We start from the raw sequence: 15,913 nt of genomic DNA on the forward strand, positions 1-15,913 counted from the left end.
CAGATCAGACTGATGGAGGAGGAGACAGATCAGACAGATGGAGGAGAAGACAGATCAGACAGATGGAGGAGGAGACAGATCAGACTGATGGAGGAGGAGACAGATCAGACTGATGGAGGAGGGGACAGATCAGACAGATGGAGGAGGAGACAGATCAGACAGATGGAGGAGGAGACAGATCAGACTGATGGAGGAGGAGACAGCTCAGGCTGATGGAGGAGGAGACAGATGGAGGAGGAGACAAATCAGACAGATGGAGGAGGAGACAGATGGAGGAGAAGACAGATCAGACAGATGGAGGAGGAGACAGATGAAGGAGGAGACAGATGGAGGAGAAGACAGATCAGACAGATGGAGGAGGAGACAGATGGAGGAGGATACAGGTCAGACAGATGGAGGAGGAGACAGATGAAGGAGGAGACAGATGGAGGAGAAGACAGATCAGACAGATGGAGTAGGAGACAGATCAGACTGATGGAGGAGGAGACAGATGGAGGAGGAGAAAGATCAGACAGATGGAGGAGGAGACAGATGGAGGAGGAGACAGGTCAGACAGATGGAGGAGGAGACAGATGAAGGAGGAGACAGATGGAGGAGAAGACAGATCAGACTGATGGAGGAGGAGACAGACCAGACTGATGGAGGAGAAGACAGGTCAGACAGATGGAGGAGGAGACAGCTGGAGGAGGAGACAGATGGAGGAGGAGACAGATCAGACAGATGGAGGAGAAGAAAGATCAGACAGATGGAGGAGGAGACAGATCAGACAGATGGAGGAGGAGAAAGATCAGACAGATGGAGGAGGAGACAGATCAGACAGATGGAGGAGGAGACAGATCAGACAGATGGAGGAGAAGACAGATCAGACTGATGGAGGAGAAGACAGATCAGACAGATGGAGGAGGAGACAGATCAGACAGATGGAGGAGAAGAAAGATCAGACAGATGGAGGAGGAGACAGATCAGACAGATGGAGGAGGAGACAGATCAGACAGATGGAGGAGGAGACAGATCAGACAGATGGAGGAGGAGACAGATCAGACTGATGGAGGAGGAGACAGATGGAGGAGGAGACAGATCAGACAGATGGAGGAGGAGACAGATGGAGGAGGAGACAGATCAGACAGATGGAGGAGGAGACAGATGGAGGAGGAGACAGGTCAGACAGATGGAGGAGGAGACAGATGAAGGAGGAGACAGATGGAGGAGGAGACAGGTCAGACAGATGGAGGAGGAGACAGATGGAGGAGGAGACAGATGGAGGAGGAGACAGATCAGACTGATGGAGGAGGGGACAGATCAGACAGATGGAGGAGGAGACAGATCAGACAGATGGAGGAGGAGACAGATCAGACTGATGGAGGAGGAGACAGCTCAGGCTGATGGAGGAGGAGACAGATGGAGGAGGAGACAAATCAGACAGATGGAGGAGGAGACAGATGGAGGAGAAGACAGATCAGACAGATGGAGGAGGAGACAGATGAAGGAGGAGACAGATGGAGGAGAAGACAGATCAGACAGATGGAGGAGGAGACAGATGGAGGAGGATACAGGTCAGACAGATGGAGGAGGAGACAGATGAAGGAGGAGACAGATGGAGGAGAAGACAGATCAGACAGATGGAGTAGGAGACAGATCAGACTGATGGAGGAGGAGACAGATGGAGGAGGAGAAAGATCAGACAGATGGAGGAGGAGACAGATGGAGGAGGAGACAGGTCAGACAGATGGAGGAGGAGACAGATGAAGGAGGAGACAGATGGAGGAGAAGACAGATCAGACTGATGGAGGAGGAGACAGACCAGACTGATGGAGGAGAAGACAGGTCAGACAGATGGAGGAGGAGACAGCTGGAGGAGGAGACAGATGGAGGAGGAGACAGATCAGACAGATGGAGGAGAAGAAAGATCAGACAGATGGAGGAGGAGACAGATCAGACTGATGGAGGAGGAGACAGGTCAGACAGATGGAGGAGGAGACAGCTGGAGGAGGAGACAGATGGAGGAGGAGACAGATCAGACAGATGGAGGAGGAGACAGATCAGACTGATGGAGGAGAAGACAGGTCAGACAGATGGAGGAGGAGACAGCTGGAGGAGGAGACAGATGGAGGAGGAGACAGATCAGACAGATGGAGGAGGAGACAGATCAGACAGATGGAGGAGGAGAAAGATCAGACAGATGGAGGAGGAGACAGATCAGACAGATGGAGGAGAAGACAGATCAGACTGATGGAGGAGAAGACAGATCAGACAGATGGAGGAGGAGACAGATCAGACAGATGGAGGAGAAGAAAGATCAGACAGATGGAGGAGGAGACAGATCAGACAGATGGAGGAGGAGACAGATCAGACAGATGGAGGAGGAGACAGATCAGACAGATGGAGGAGGAGACAGATCAGACTGATGGAGGAGGAGACAGATGGAGGAGGAGACAGATCAGACAGATGGAGGAGGAGACAGATGGAGGAGGAGACAGATCAGACAGATGGAGGAGGAGACAGATGGAGGAGGAGACAGGTCAGACAGATGGAGGAGGAGACAGATGAAGGAGGAGACAGATGGAGGAGGAGACAGGTCAGACAGATGGAGGAGGAGACAGATGGAGGAGGAGACAGATGGAGGAGGAGACAGGTCAGACAGATGGAGGAGGAGACAGATGAAGGAGGAGACAGATGGAGGAGGAGACAGGTCAGACAGATGGAGGAGGAGACAGATGAAGGAGGAGACAGATGGAGGAGGAGACAGATCAGACAGATGGAGGAGGAGACAGATGGAGGAGGAGACAGATCAGACAGATGGAGGAGGAGACAGATGGAGGAGGAGATAGATCAGACAGATGGAGGAGGAGACAGATGGAGGAGGAGACAGATCAGACAGATGGAGGAGGAGACAGATGGAGGAGGAGATAGATCAGACAGATGAAGGAGGAGACAGATGGAGGAGGAGACAGGTCAGACAGATGGAGGAGGAGACCGATGGAGGAGGAGACAGATGGAGGAGGAGACAGGTCAGACAGATGGAGGAGGAGACAGATGAAGAAGGAGACAGATGGAGGAGGAGACAGATCAGACTGATGGAGGAGGAGACAGATCAGACTGATGGAGGAGGAGACAGATCAGACTGATGGAGGAGGAGACAGATCAGACAGATGGAGGAGGAGACAGATCAGACTGATGGAGGAGGAGACAGATCAGACAGATGGAGGAGGAGACAGATCAGACTGATGGAGGAGGAGACAGATCAGACAGATGGAGGAGGAGACAGATCAGACTGATGGAGGAGAAGACAGATGGAGGAGGAGACAGATCAGACTGATGGAGGAGGAGACAGATCAGACAGATGGAGGAGGAGACAGATCAGACAGATGGAGGAGGAGACAGATCAGACAGATGGAGGAGGAGACAGATCAGACTGATGGAGGAGAAGACAGATGGAGGAGGAGACAGATCAGACTGATGGAGGAGGAGACAGATGGAGGAGGAGACAGATCAGACAGATGGAGGAGGAGACAGATGGAGGAGGAGACAGATCAGACTGATGGAGGAGGAGACAGATCAGACAGATGGAGGAGGAGACAGATCAGACAGATGGAGGAGGAGACAGATCAGACAGATGGAGGAGGAGACAGATCAGACAGATGGAGGAGGAGACAGATCAGACTGATGGAGGAGAAGACAGATGGAGGAGGAGACAGATCAGACTGATGGAGGAGGAGACAGATGGAGGAGGAGACAGATCAGACAGATGGAGGTGGAGACAGATGGAGGAGGAGACAGATCAGACAGATGGAGGAGGAGACAGATGGAGGAGGAGACAGGTCAGACAGATGGAGGAGGAGACAGATGAAGGAGGAGACAGATGGAGGAGGAGACAGGTCAGACAGATGGAGGAGGAGACAGATGAAGGAGGAGACAGATGGAGGAGGAGACAGGTCAGACAGATGGAGGAGGAGACAGATGGAGGAGGAGACAGATGGAGGAGGAGACGGATGGAGGAGGAGACAGATGAAGGAGGAGACAGATGGAGGAGGAGACAGATCAGACAGATGGAGGAGGAGACAGATGAAGGAGGAGACAGATGGAGGAGGAGACAGGTCAGACAGATGGAGGAGGAGACAGATGGAGGAGGAGACAGATGGAGGAGGAGACGGATGGAGGAGGAGACAGATCAGACTGATGGAGGAGGAGACAGATCAGACAGATGAAGGAGGAGACAGATCAGACTGATCGAGGAGGAGACAGATGGAGGAGGAGACAGATGGAGGAGGAGACAGGAGGAGAAAGATCAGACTAATGGAGGAGGAGACAGATGGAGGAGGAGACAGGTCAGACAGATGGAGGAGGAGACAGATGGAGGAGGAGACAGATCAGACAGATGGAGGAGGAGACAGATCAGACAGATGGAGGAGGAGACAGATCAGACAGATGGAGGAGAAGACAGATCAGACAGATGGAGGAGGAGACAGATCAGACAGATGGAGGAGGAGACAGATCAGACAGATGGAGGAGGACACAGATGGAGGAGGAGACAGATGGAGGAGGAGAAAGATGGAGGAGGAAACAGATGGAGGAGAAGACAAATGGAGGAGGAGACAGATCAGACTGATGGAGGAGGACACAGATGGAGGAGGAGACAGATCAGACAGATGGAGGAGGAGACAGATTGAGGAGAAGACAGATGGAGGAGACAGATCAGACTGATGGAGGAGGAGACAGATGGAGGAGGAGACAGATCAGACAGATGGAGGAGGAGACAGATCAGACAGATGGAGGAGAAGACAGATCAGACAGATGGAGGAGGAGACAGATCAGACAGATGGAGGAGGAGACAGATCAGACAGATGGAGGAGGAGACAGATGGAGGAGGAGACAGATCAGACAGATGGAGGAGAAGACAGATCAGACAGATGGAGGAGGAGACAGATGGAGGAGGAGACAGATCAGACAGATGGAGGAGGAGACAGATCAGACAGATGGAGGAGGAGACAGATCAGACAGATGGAGGAGGAGACAGATCAGACAGATGGAGGAGAAGACAGATCAGACAGATGGAGGAGGAGACAGATCAGACAGATGGAGGAGGAGACAGATCAGACAGATGGAGGAGGAGACAGATCAGACAGATGGAGGAGGAGACAGATCAGACTGATGGAGGAGGAGACAGATCAGACAGATGGAGGAGGACACAGATGGAGGAGGAGACAGATCAGACAGATGGAGGAGGAGACAGATCAGACTGATGGAGGAGGAGACAGATCAGACAGATGGAGGAGGACACAGATGGAGGAGGAGACAGATCAGACAGATGGAGGAGGAGACAGATCAGACAGATGGAGGAGGAGACAGATCAGACAGATGGAGGAGGAGACAGATCAGACTGATGGAGGAGGAGACAGATCAGACAGATGGAGGAGGAGACAGATCAGACAGATGGAGGAGAAGACAGATCAGACTGATGGAGGAGGAGACAGATCAGACAGATGGAGGAGGAGACAGATCAGACAGATGGAGGAGGAGACAGATCAGACTGATGGAGGAGGAGACAGATCAGACTGATGGAGGAGGAGACAGATCAGACTGATGGAGGAGGAGACAGATCAGACTGATGGAGGAGGAGACAGATCAGACAGATGGAGGAGGAGACAGATCAGACAGATGGAGGAGGACACAGATGGAGGAGGAGACAGATCAGACTGATGGAGGAGAAGACAGATCAGACTGATGGAGGAGGAGACAGATCAGACAGATGGAGGAGGACACAGATGGAGGAGGAGACAGATCAGACTGATGGAGGAGAAGACAGATCAGACTGATGGAGGAGGAGACAGATCAGACTGATGGAGGAGGAGACAGATCAGACTGATGGAGGAGGAGACAGATCAGACTGATGGAGGAGGAGACAGATCAGACTGATGGAGGAGGAGACAGATCAGACTGATGGAGGAGGACACAGATGGAGGAGGAGACAGATCAGACTGATGGAGGAGGAGACAGATCAGACAGATGGAGGAGGAGACAGATCAGACAGATGGAGGAGGAGACAGATCAGACAGATGGAGGAGGACACAGATGGAGGAGGAGACAGATCAGACTGATGGAGGAGAAGACAGATCAGACTGATGGAGGAGGAGACAGATCAGACAGATGGAGGAGGACACAGATGGAGGAGGAGACAGATCAGACTGATGGAGGAGAAGACAGATCAGACTGATGGAGGAGGAGACAGATCAGACAGATGGAGGAGGAGACAGATCAGACTGATGGAGGAGGAGACAGATCAGACTGATGGAGGAGGAGACAGATCAGACAGATGGAGGAGGAGACAGATCAGACTGATGGAGGAGGAGACAGATCAGACAGATGGAGGAGGAGACAGATCAGACTGATGGAGGAGGAGACAGATCAGACTGATGGAGGAGGAGACAGATCAGACAGATGGAGGAGGAGACAGATCAGACTGATGGAGGAGGAGACAGATCAGACAGATGGAGGAGGAGACAGATCAGACTGATGGAGGAGGAGACAGATCAGACTGATGGAGGAGGAGACAGATCAGACTGATGGAGGAGGAGACAGATCAGACAGATGGAGGAGGAGACAGATCAGACTGATGGAGGAGGAGACAGATCAGACAGATGGAGGAGGAGACAGATCAGACAGATGGAGGAGGAGACAGATCAGACTGATGGAGGAGGAGACAGATCAGACAGATGGAGGAGGAGACAGATCAGACAGATGGAGGAGGAGACAGATCAGACAGATGGAGGAGGACACAGATGGAGGAGAAGACAGATCAGACTGATGGAGGAGGAGACAGATCAGACAGATGGAGGAGGAGACAGATCAGACTGATGGAGGAGGAGACAGATCAGACTGATGGAGGAGGAGACAGATGGAGGAGGAGACAGATCAGACTGATGGAGGAGGAGACAGATCAGACTGATGTAGGAGGAGACAGATCAGACTGATGGAGGAGGAGACAGATCAGACTGATGGAGGAGGAGACAGATCAGACTGATGGAGGAGGAGACAGATGGAGGAGAAGACAGATCAGACTGATGGAGGAGGAGACAGATCAGACTGATGGAGGAGGAGACAGATCAGACAGATGGAGGAGGAGACAGATCAGACTGATGTAGGAGGTGACAGATCAGACTGATGGAGGAGGAGACAGATCAGACAGATGGAGGAGGAGACAGATCAGACAGATGGAGGAGGAGACAGATGCTGGAGGAGCAGGAGGTGGGTGGACTGACACACTGGATGTGGTGCAGGATGAACCTCCTGACGTCCTCCTCCTTGGTGAAGGTGAAGAGCTGTAGCTGGAAGACAACACGTTTCACCACGATGCCACAGACGCCAGAAAGTTCTGGAAGAACCGGTCCAGACCTTCTCGGTGAAGTTGTCCAGCTTGTAGTCCAGGTGCGGCGTGATGCAGTAATCTTTGGTCACCAACGTCACAGTCGCCGTCTCCTCCTGGCCGGCCAACCAGAGACTGTCAGACAGCGCCGCCGCCAGTGCCCTCTCCTGGTCCACCTGCCCCACCTCCGTCAGACTGCAGTGGGTCAGAACCAGAACCGTTCGCACAACCACCCGGCCCGCTTCTTTTCTGGAACAAATCTTTCAGCCAAGGTAAAACGTGTATCTAAGGTCAGGAAGTGGAGAGAGACAGGCGTGTCTGTGGTCCATCCTGTGACATGTTGTACCCAGGTTGAGACACCTGTCCTCACCTGCGCAGTGTCCGTCTGTCGGAGCCAGCCTCTTGGTTGAACAACAGGTGTTTGATGATGCGAGCCTGGACCACCATCTGAACTGGCTGAGCCCCGCCCTGAAACACACACCTGGCCAGGTAAACCGGAATCATGTGACATTTCACAGCAGTTTACAGAAACCAGAAACTTGTGAGCAGAACTGGTTTTCATCAGTCGTTCAGACTGGTTTAGCAGCCATGTGAGAACCAGATGGTGGTCCACAAGGCCCGGTGCTTGGACCTGGCTTGTTCTGTAAACGACGTAAAGTCCAGGTTCTCTGAGTTAGCAGAGAAATAAAAACAAACCTGCTTGGAGAGATTAAAGACTGTTTGCATTTCCAGTTGTCAGACAGTTTTCTGCTAGTTTGCACCAGACGGTTGGATCAGGGTCTCAGTACTGCTCTGGCTGAAGAACTTCAGGAGGTTCTCACCCGGTCCGCCTCCAGAGCGTACGCAAACTCAGAGTTTGGCTCTCTGAACAGGAAGAACGCTTTCCTCCATTCGTAGCCAAAGACGTGAAACGTTCCACCAAACAGAATCCTCCTCAGACTCTGAAAACAGAAACAGGATCAGATCCTACCGATCACCGGGATCGATCCCTTGTTCAGGGTCAGCCTGGGACCGTCAACCAGCATCAGGATGAACCTCCACAAGTCGGCCACGTTATGGTCAGCAGCCGCGTCATGTGACCTGATCTACCTCGGTGAGCTGGGAGGTGACTGGCGTCCCTCCGAGGCCCGGCGAGATAACCAGCCTTTGAGGAATGAGGCAGAGCGCGGGGAAGGGCCTGCGACGTGGGCGCGGATCCTTCCTGACATCCAGGAGACTCTAAAGGAGAAGATGGCATCTGATCATCAACCAAGGATCAATAACTAAATCGATCACTAATGTCTGCTGGATCTGAAAAGACGAAAAGGACTCACATCAGAATTTTTATCAACTTCCTGTTGAAGCAGCTCGATGTAGCTCTGCACACAGCCTGTCATACTACCAATACTACAGCCAGTAGTATAACATTCAAAAACCAGTCCTACAGCCAGTAGTATAACATTCTAAAACCAGTACTACAACCAGTAGTATAACATTCTAAAACCAGACCTACAGCCAGTAGTATAACATTCTAAAACCAGTCCTACAGCCAGTAGTATAACATTCTAAAACCAGTACTACAGCCAGTAGTATAACATTCTAAAACCAGTACTACAACCAGTAGTATAACATTCTAAAACCAGTACTACAGCCAGTAGTATAACATTCTAAAACCAGACCTACAGCCAGTAGTATAACATTCTAAAACCAGTCCTACAGCCAGTAGTATAACATTCTAAAACCAGTACTAAAGCCAGTAGTATAACATTCTAAAACCAGTACTACAACCAGTAGTATAACATTCTAAAACCAGTACTACAGCCAGTAGTATAACATTCTAAAACCAGACCTACAGAAAGTAGTATAACATTCTAAAACCAGTCCTACAGCCAGTAGTATAACATTCTAAAACCAGTCCTACAGCCAGTAGTATAACATTCTAAAACCAGTACTACAACCAGTAGTATAACATTCTAAAACCAGTACTACAACCAGTAGTATAACATTCTAAAACCAGACCTACAGCCAGTAGTATAACATTCTAAAACCAGTCCTACAGCCAGTAGTATAACATTCTAAAACCAGTACTACAGCCATTAGTATAACATTCTAAAACCAGTACTACAACCAGTAGTATAACATTCTAAAACCAGTACTACAACCAGTAGTATAACATTCTAAAACCAGACCTACAGCCAGTAGTATAACATTCTAAAACCAGTCCTACAGCCAGTAGTATAACATTCTAAAACCAGTCCTACAGCCAGTAGTATAACATTCTAAAACCAGTACTACAGCCAGTAGTATAACATTCTAAAACCAGACCTAAAGCCAGTAGTATAACATTCTAAAACCAGTACTACAGCCAGTAGTATAACATTCTAAAACCAGTCCTACAGCCAGTAGTATAACATTCTAAAACCAGTACTACAACCAGTAGTATAACATTCTAAAACCAGACCTACAGCCAGTAGTATAACATTCTAAAACCAGTCATACAGCCAGTAGGATAACATTCTAAAAGCAGTACTACAGCCAGTAGTATAACATTCTAAAACCAGTACAGCAGCCAGTAGTATAACATTCTAAAACCAGTACTACAACCAGTAGTATAACATTCTAAAACCAGACCTACAGCCAGTAGTATAACATTCTAAAACCAGTACTACAGCCAGTAGTATAACATTCTAAAACCAGTACTACAGCCAGTAGTATAACATTCTAAAACCAGTACTACAACCAGTAGTATAACATTCTAAAACCAGTACTACAGCCAGTAGTATAACATTCTAAAACCAGTACTACAGCCAGTAGTATAACATTCTAAAACCAGTACTACAACCAATAGTATAACATTCTAAAACCAGACCTAAAGCCAGTAGTATAACATTCTAAAACCAGACCTAAAGCCAGTAGTATAACATTCTAAAACCAGTCCTACAGCCAGTAGTATAACATTCTAAAACCAGTACTACAACCAGTAGTATAACATTCTAAAACCAGACCTAAAGCCAGTAGTATAACATTCTAAAACCAGACCTACAGCCAGTAGTATAACATTCTAAAACCAGTACTACAGCCAGTAGTATAACATTCTAAAACCAGTACTACAGCCAGTAGTATAACATTCTAAAACCAGTACTACAGCCAGTAGTATAACATTCTAAAACCAGTACTAAAGCCAGTGGTATAACATTCTAAAACCAGTACTACAGCCAGTAGTATAGCATTCTAAAACCAGTACTACAGCCAGTAGTACAACATTCTAAAACCAGTACTAAGACCAGTAGTATAACATTCTAAAACCAGTACTACAACCAGTAGTATAACATTCTAAAACCAGACCTACAGCCAGTAGTATAACATTCTAAAACCAGTCCTACAGCCAGTAGTATAACATTCTAAAACCAGTACTACAGCCGTAGTATAACATTCTAAAACCAGTACTACAACTAGTAGTATAACATTCTAAAACCAGACCTAAAGCCAGTAGTATAACATTCTAAAACCAGTCCTACAGCCAGTAGTATAACATTCTAAAACCAGTACTACAGCCAGTAGTATAACATTCTAAAACCAGTACTACAGCCAGTAGTATAACATTCTAAAACCAGTCCTACAGCCAGTAGTATAACATTCTAAAACCAGTACTACAGCCAGTAGTATAACATTCTAAAACCAGTCTCACAGCCAGCAGTATAACATTCTAAAACCAGTACTACAGCCAGTAGTATAACATTCTAAAACCAGTACTACAGTCAGTAGTATAACATTCTAGAACCAGTCCTACAGCCAGGAGTATAACATTCTAAAACCAGTACTACAGCCAGTAGTATAACATTCTAAAACCAGTACTACAGCCAGTAGTATAACATTCTAAAACCAGTACTACAGACAGTAGTATAACATTCTAAAACCAGTACTACAGCCAGTAGTATAACATTCTAAAACCAGTACTACAGCCAGTAGTATAACATTCTAAAACCAGTACTACAGCCAGTAGTATAACATTCTAAAACCAGTACTACAGCCAGTAGTATAACATTCTAAAACCAGTACTACAGCCAGTAGTATAACATTCTAAAACCAGTACTAAAGCCAGTTGTATAACATTCTAAAACCAGTACTACAGCCAGTAGTATAGCATTCTAAAACCAGTACTACAGCCAGTAGTACAACATTCTAAAACCAGTACTAAGACCAGTAGTATAACATTCTAAAACCAGTACTACAGCCAGTAGTACAACATTCTAAAATCAGTACTACAACAAGTAGTACAACTTTCTAAAAACAGTATTACAAGCAGTAGTATAACATTGTAAAACCAGTACTACAGCCAGTAGTACAACATTCTAAAACCAGAACTACAACCAGTAGTACAACTTTCTAAAACCAGTATTACAACCAGTAGTATAACATCCTAAAACCAACACTACAACCAGTAGTACAGTTCTCTAAAACCAGTACTACAACCAGTAGTTTAACATTCTAAAACCAGTAATACAACCAGTAGTTTAACATTCTAAAACCAGTAATACAACCAGTAGTACAACTTTCTAAAACCAGTATTACAACCAGTAGTATAACATTCTAAAACCAAAACTACAACCAGTGGTATAACATTCTAAAACCAGTAGTACAACCAGTAGTATAACATTCTAAAACCAGTACTACAACCAGTGGAACAACATTCTAAAACCAGTACTACAACCAGGAGTACAACATTCTAAAACAAGTACTATAGCCAGTAGTACAACATTTCAAAACCAGTACTACAACCAGTAGTGTAACATTCTAAAACCAGTACTAAAACCAGTAGTATAACATTCTAAAACCAAAACTACAACCAGTAGCACAATATTCTAAAACCAGTACAACAAGGAGTAGTATAACACTATAAAACAAGTAGTACAAGCAGTAGCATAACATTGTAAAACCACTACTGCAGCCAGTGGTACAACATTCTAAAACCAGTAGTACAACCAGTAGTATAACATTCTAAAACCAGTACTACAGCCAGTAGTATAACATTGTAAAACCAGTACTAAAACCAGTAGTATAACATTCTAAAACCAGTACTATAACAAGTAGTATAACATTCTTAAACCAGTAATACAACCAGTAGTAAAACAATCTAAAACCAATACTACAAGGAGTAGAACAACTTTCTAAAACCAGTACTACAACCAGGAGTACAACATTCTAGAACCAGTACTAACACCAGTGGTAATACATTCTAAAAACCAGTACTACAACCAGTGGTACAACATTCTAAAACCAGTACTACAATGAGTAGTATAACATTCTAAAACCAGTACTACAAGGAGTAGTATAACATTCTAAAACCAGTAATACAACCAGTAGTACAACGTTCTAAACCAGTATTACAACCAGTAGTAGAACATACTAAAACCAGTACTATAGCCAGTATTATAACATTCTAAAACCAGTACTACAACCAGTAGTATAACATTCTAAAACCAGACCTACAGCCAGTAGTATAACATTCTAAAACCAGTCCTACAGCCAGTAGTATAACATTCTAAAACCAGTCCTACAGCCAGTAGTATAACATTCTAAAACCAGTACTACAGCCAGTAGTATAACATTCTAAAACCAGACCTAAAGCCAGTAGTATAACATTCTAAAACCAGTACTACAACCAGTAGTATAACATTCTAAAACCAGACCTACAGCCAGTAGTATAACATTCTAAAACCAGTCATACAGCCAGTAGGATAACATTCTAAAAGCAGTACTACAGCCAGTAGTATAACATTCTAAAACCAGTACTGCAGTCAGTAGTATAACATTCTAAAACCAGTACTACAACCAGTAGTATAACATTCTAAAACCAGACCTACAGCCAGTAGTATAACATTCTAAAACCAGTACTACAGCCAGTAGTATAACATTCTAAAACCAGTACTACAGCCAGTAGTATAACATTCTAAAACCAGTACTACAACCAGTAGTATAACATTCTAAAACCAGTACTACAGCCAGTAGTATAACATTCTAAAACCAGTACTACAGCCAGTAGTATAACATTCTAAAACCAGTACTACAACCAGTAGTATAACATTCTAAAACCAGACCTAAAGCCAGTAGTATAACATTCTAAAACCAGACCTAAAGCCAGTAGTATAACATTCTAAAACCAGTCCTACAGCCAGTAGTATAACATTCTAAAACCAGTACTACAACCAGTAGTATAACATTCTAAAACCAGACCTAAAGCCAGTAGTATAACATTCTAAAACCAGACCTACAGCCAGTAGTATAACATTCTAAAACCAGTCCTACAGCCAGTAGTATAACATTCTAAAACCAGTACTACAACCAGTAGTATAACATTCTAAAACCAGACCTAAAGCCAGTAGTATAACATTCTAAAACCAGACCTAAAGCCAGTAGTATAACATTCTAAAACCAGTACTACAGCCAGTAGTATAACATTCTAAAACCAGTACTACAGCCAGTAGTATAACATTCTAAAACCAGTCTTACAGCCAGTAGTATAACATTCTAAAACCAGTACTACAGCCAGTAGTATAACATTCTAAAACCAGTCCTACAGCCAGTAGTATAACATTCTAAAACCAGTACTACAGCCAGTAGTATAACATTCTAAAACCAGTACTACAGCCAGTAGTATAACATTCTAAAACCAGTCCTACAGCCAGTAGTATAACATTCTAAAACCAGTACTACAGCCAGTAGTATAACATTCTAAAACCAGTCTTACAGCCAGCAGTATAACATTCTAAAACCAGTACTACAGCCAGTAGTATAACATTCTAAAACCAGTACTACAGCCAGTAGTATAACATTCTAAAACCAGTACTACAGCCAGTAGTATAACATTCTAAAACCAGTACTACAGCCAGTAGTATAACATTCTAAAACCAGTACTACAGCCAGTAGTATAACATTCTAAAACCAGTACTAAAGCCAGTGGTATAACATTCTAAAACCAGTACTACAGCCAGTAGTATAGCATTCTAAAACCAGTACTACAGCCAGTAGTACAACATTCTAAAACCAGTACTAAGACCAGTAGTATAACATTCTAAAACCAGTACTACAACCAGTAGTATAACATTCTAAAACCAGACCTACAGCCAGTAGTATAACATTCTAAAACCAGTCCTACAGCCAGTAGTATAACATTCTAAAACCAGTACTACAGCCGTAGTATAACATTCTAAAACCAGTACTACAACTAGTAGTATAACATTCTAAAACCAGACCTAAAGCCAGTAGTATAACATTCTAAAACCAGTCCTACAGCCAGTAGTATAACATTCTAAAACCAGTACTACAGCCAGTAGTATAACATTCTAAAACCAGTACTACAGCCAGTAGTATAACATTCTAAAACCAGTCCTACAGCCAGTAGTATAACATTCTAAAACCAGTACTACAGCCAGTAGTATAACATTCTAAAACCAGTCTCACAGCCAGCAGTATAACATTCTAAAACCAGTACTACAGCCAGTAGTATAACATTCTAAAACCAGTACTACAGTCAGTAGTATAACATTCTAGAACCAGTCCTACAGCCAGGAGTATAACATTCTAAAACCAGTACTACAGCCAGTAGTATAACATTCTAAAACCAGTACTACAGCCAGTAGTATAACATTCTAAAACCAGTACTACAGACAGTAGTATAACATTCTAAAACCAGTACTACAGCCAGTAGTATTACATTCTAAAACCAGTACTACAGCCAGTAGTATAACATTCTAAAACCAGTACTACAGCCAGTAGTATAACATTCTAAAACCAGTACTACAGCCAGTAGTATAACATTCTAAAACCAGTACTACAGCCAGTAGTATAACATTCTAAAACCAGTACTAAAGCCAGTTGTATAACATTCTAAAACCAGTACTACAGCCAGTAGTATAGCATTCTAAAACCAGTACTACAGCCAGTAGTACAACATTCTAAAACCAGTACTAAGACCAGTAGTATAACATTCTAAAACCAGTACTACAGCCAGTAGTACAACATTCTAAAATCAGTACTACAACAAGTAGTACAACTTTCTAAAAACAGTATTACAAGCAGTAGTATAACATTGTAAAACCAGTACTACAGCCAGTAGTACAACATTCTAAAACCAGAACTACAACCAGTAGTACAACTTTCTAAAACCAGTATTACAACCAGTAGTATAACATCCTAAAACCAACACTACAACCAGTAGTACAGTTCTCTAAAACCAGTACTACAACCAGTAGTTTAACATTCTAAAACCAGTAATACAACCAGTAGTTTAACATTCTAAAACCAGTAATACAACCAGTAGTACAACTTTCTAAAACCAGTATTACAACCAGTAGTATAACATTCTAAAACCAAAACTACAACCAGTGGTATAACATTCTAAAACCAGTAGTACAACCAGTAGTATAACATTCTAAAACCAGTACTACAACCAGTGGAACAACATTCTAAAACCAGTACTACAACCAGGAGTACAACATTCTAAAACAAGTACTATAGCCAGTAGTACAACATTTCAAAACCAGTACTACAACCAGTAGTGTAACATTCTAAAAC

At 44.7% G+C, this 15,913-nt stretch overlaps 1 protein-coding gene across 1 annotated transcript; it reads right to left on the minus strand.

Moving 5' to 3' along the window:
- Positions 1 to 7,125: 7,125 nt before the first annotated feature.
- On the minus strand, positions 7,126 to 8,173 carry LOC306760307 (inactive ubiquitin carboxyl-terminal hydrolase MINDY-4B-like; the record flags this gene model as incomplete). Its single annotated transcript, XM_079246107.1, has 5 exons — positions 8,057 to 8,173; positions 7,731 to 7,828; positions 7,390 to 7,555; positions 7,257 to 7,322; positions 7,126 to 7,155 (listed from the first exon to the last, which is right to left on the minus strand). The coding sequence occupies exons 1-5, from the start codon at positions 8,084 to 8,086 to the stop codon at positions 7,126 to 7,128; spliced, it is 390 nt and encodes a 129-aa protein (XP_079102233.1). The 5' UTR covers positions 8,087 to 8,173.
- Positions 8,174 to 15,913: the final 7,740 nt, after the last annotated feature.

This window comes from Telmatherina bonti (assembly GCF_933228915.1).
Source record: "Telmatherina bonti genome assembly, chromosome: 9".
In the NCBI taxonomy this organism is placed as follows: Eukaryota; Metazoa; Chordata; class Actinopteri; order Atheriniformes; family Telmatherinidae; genus Telmatherina; species Telmatherina bonti.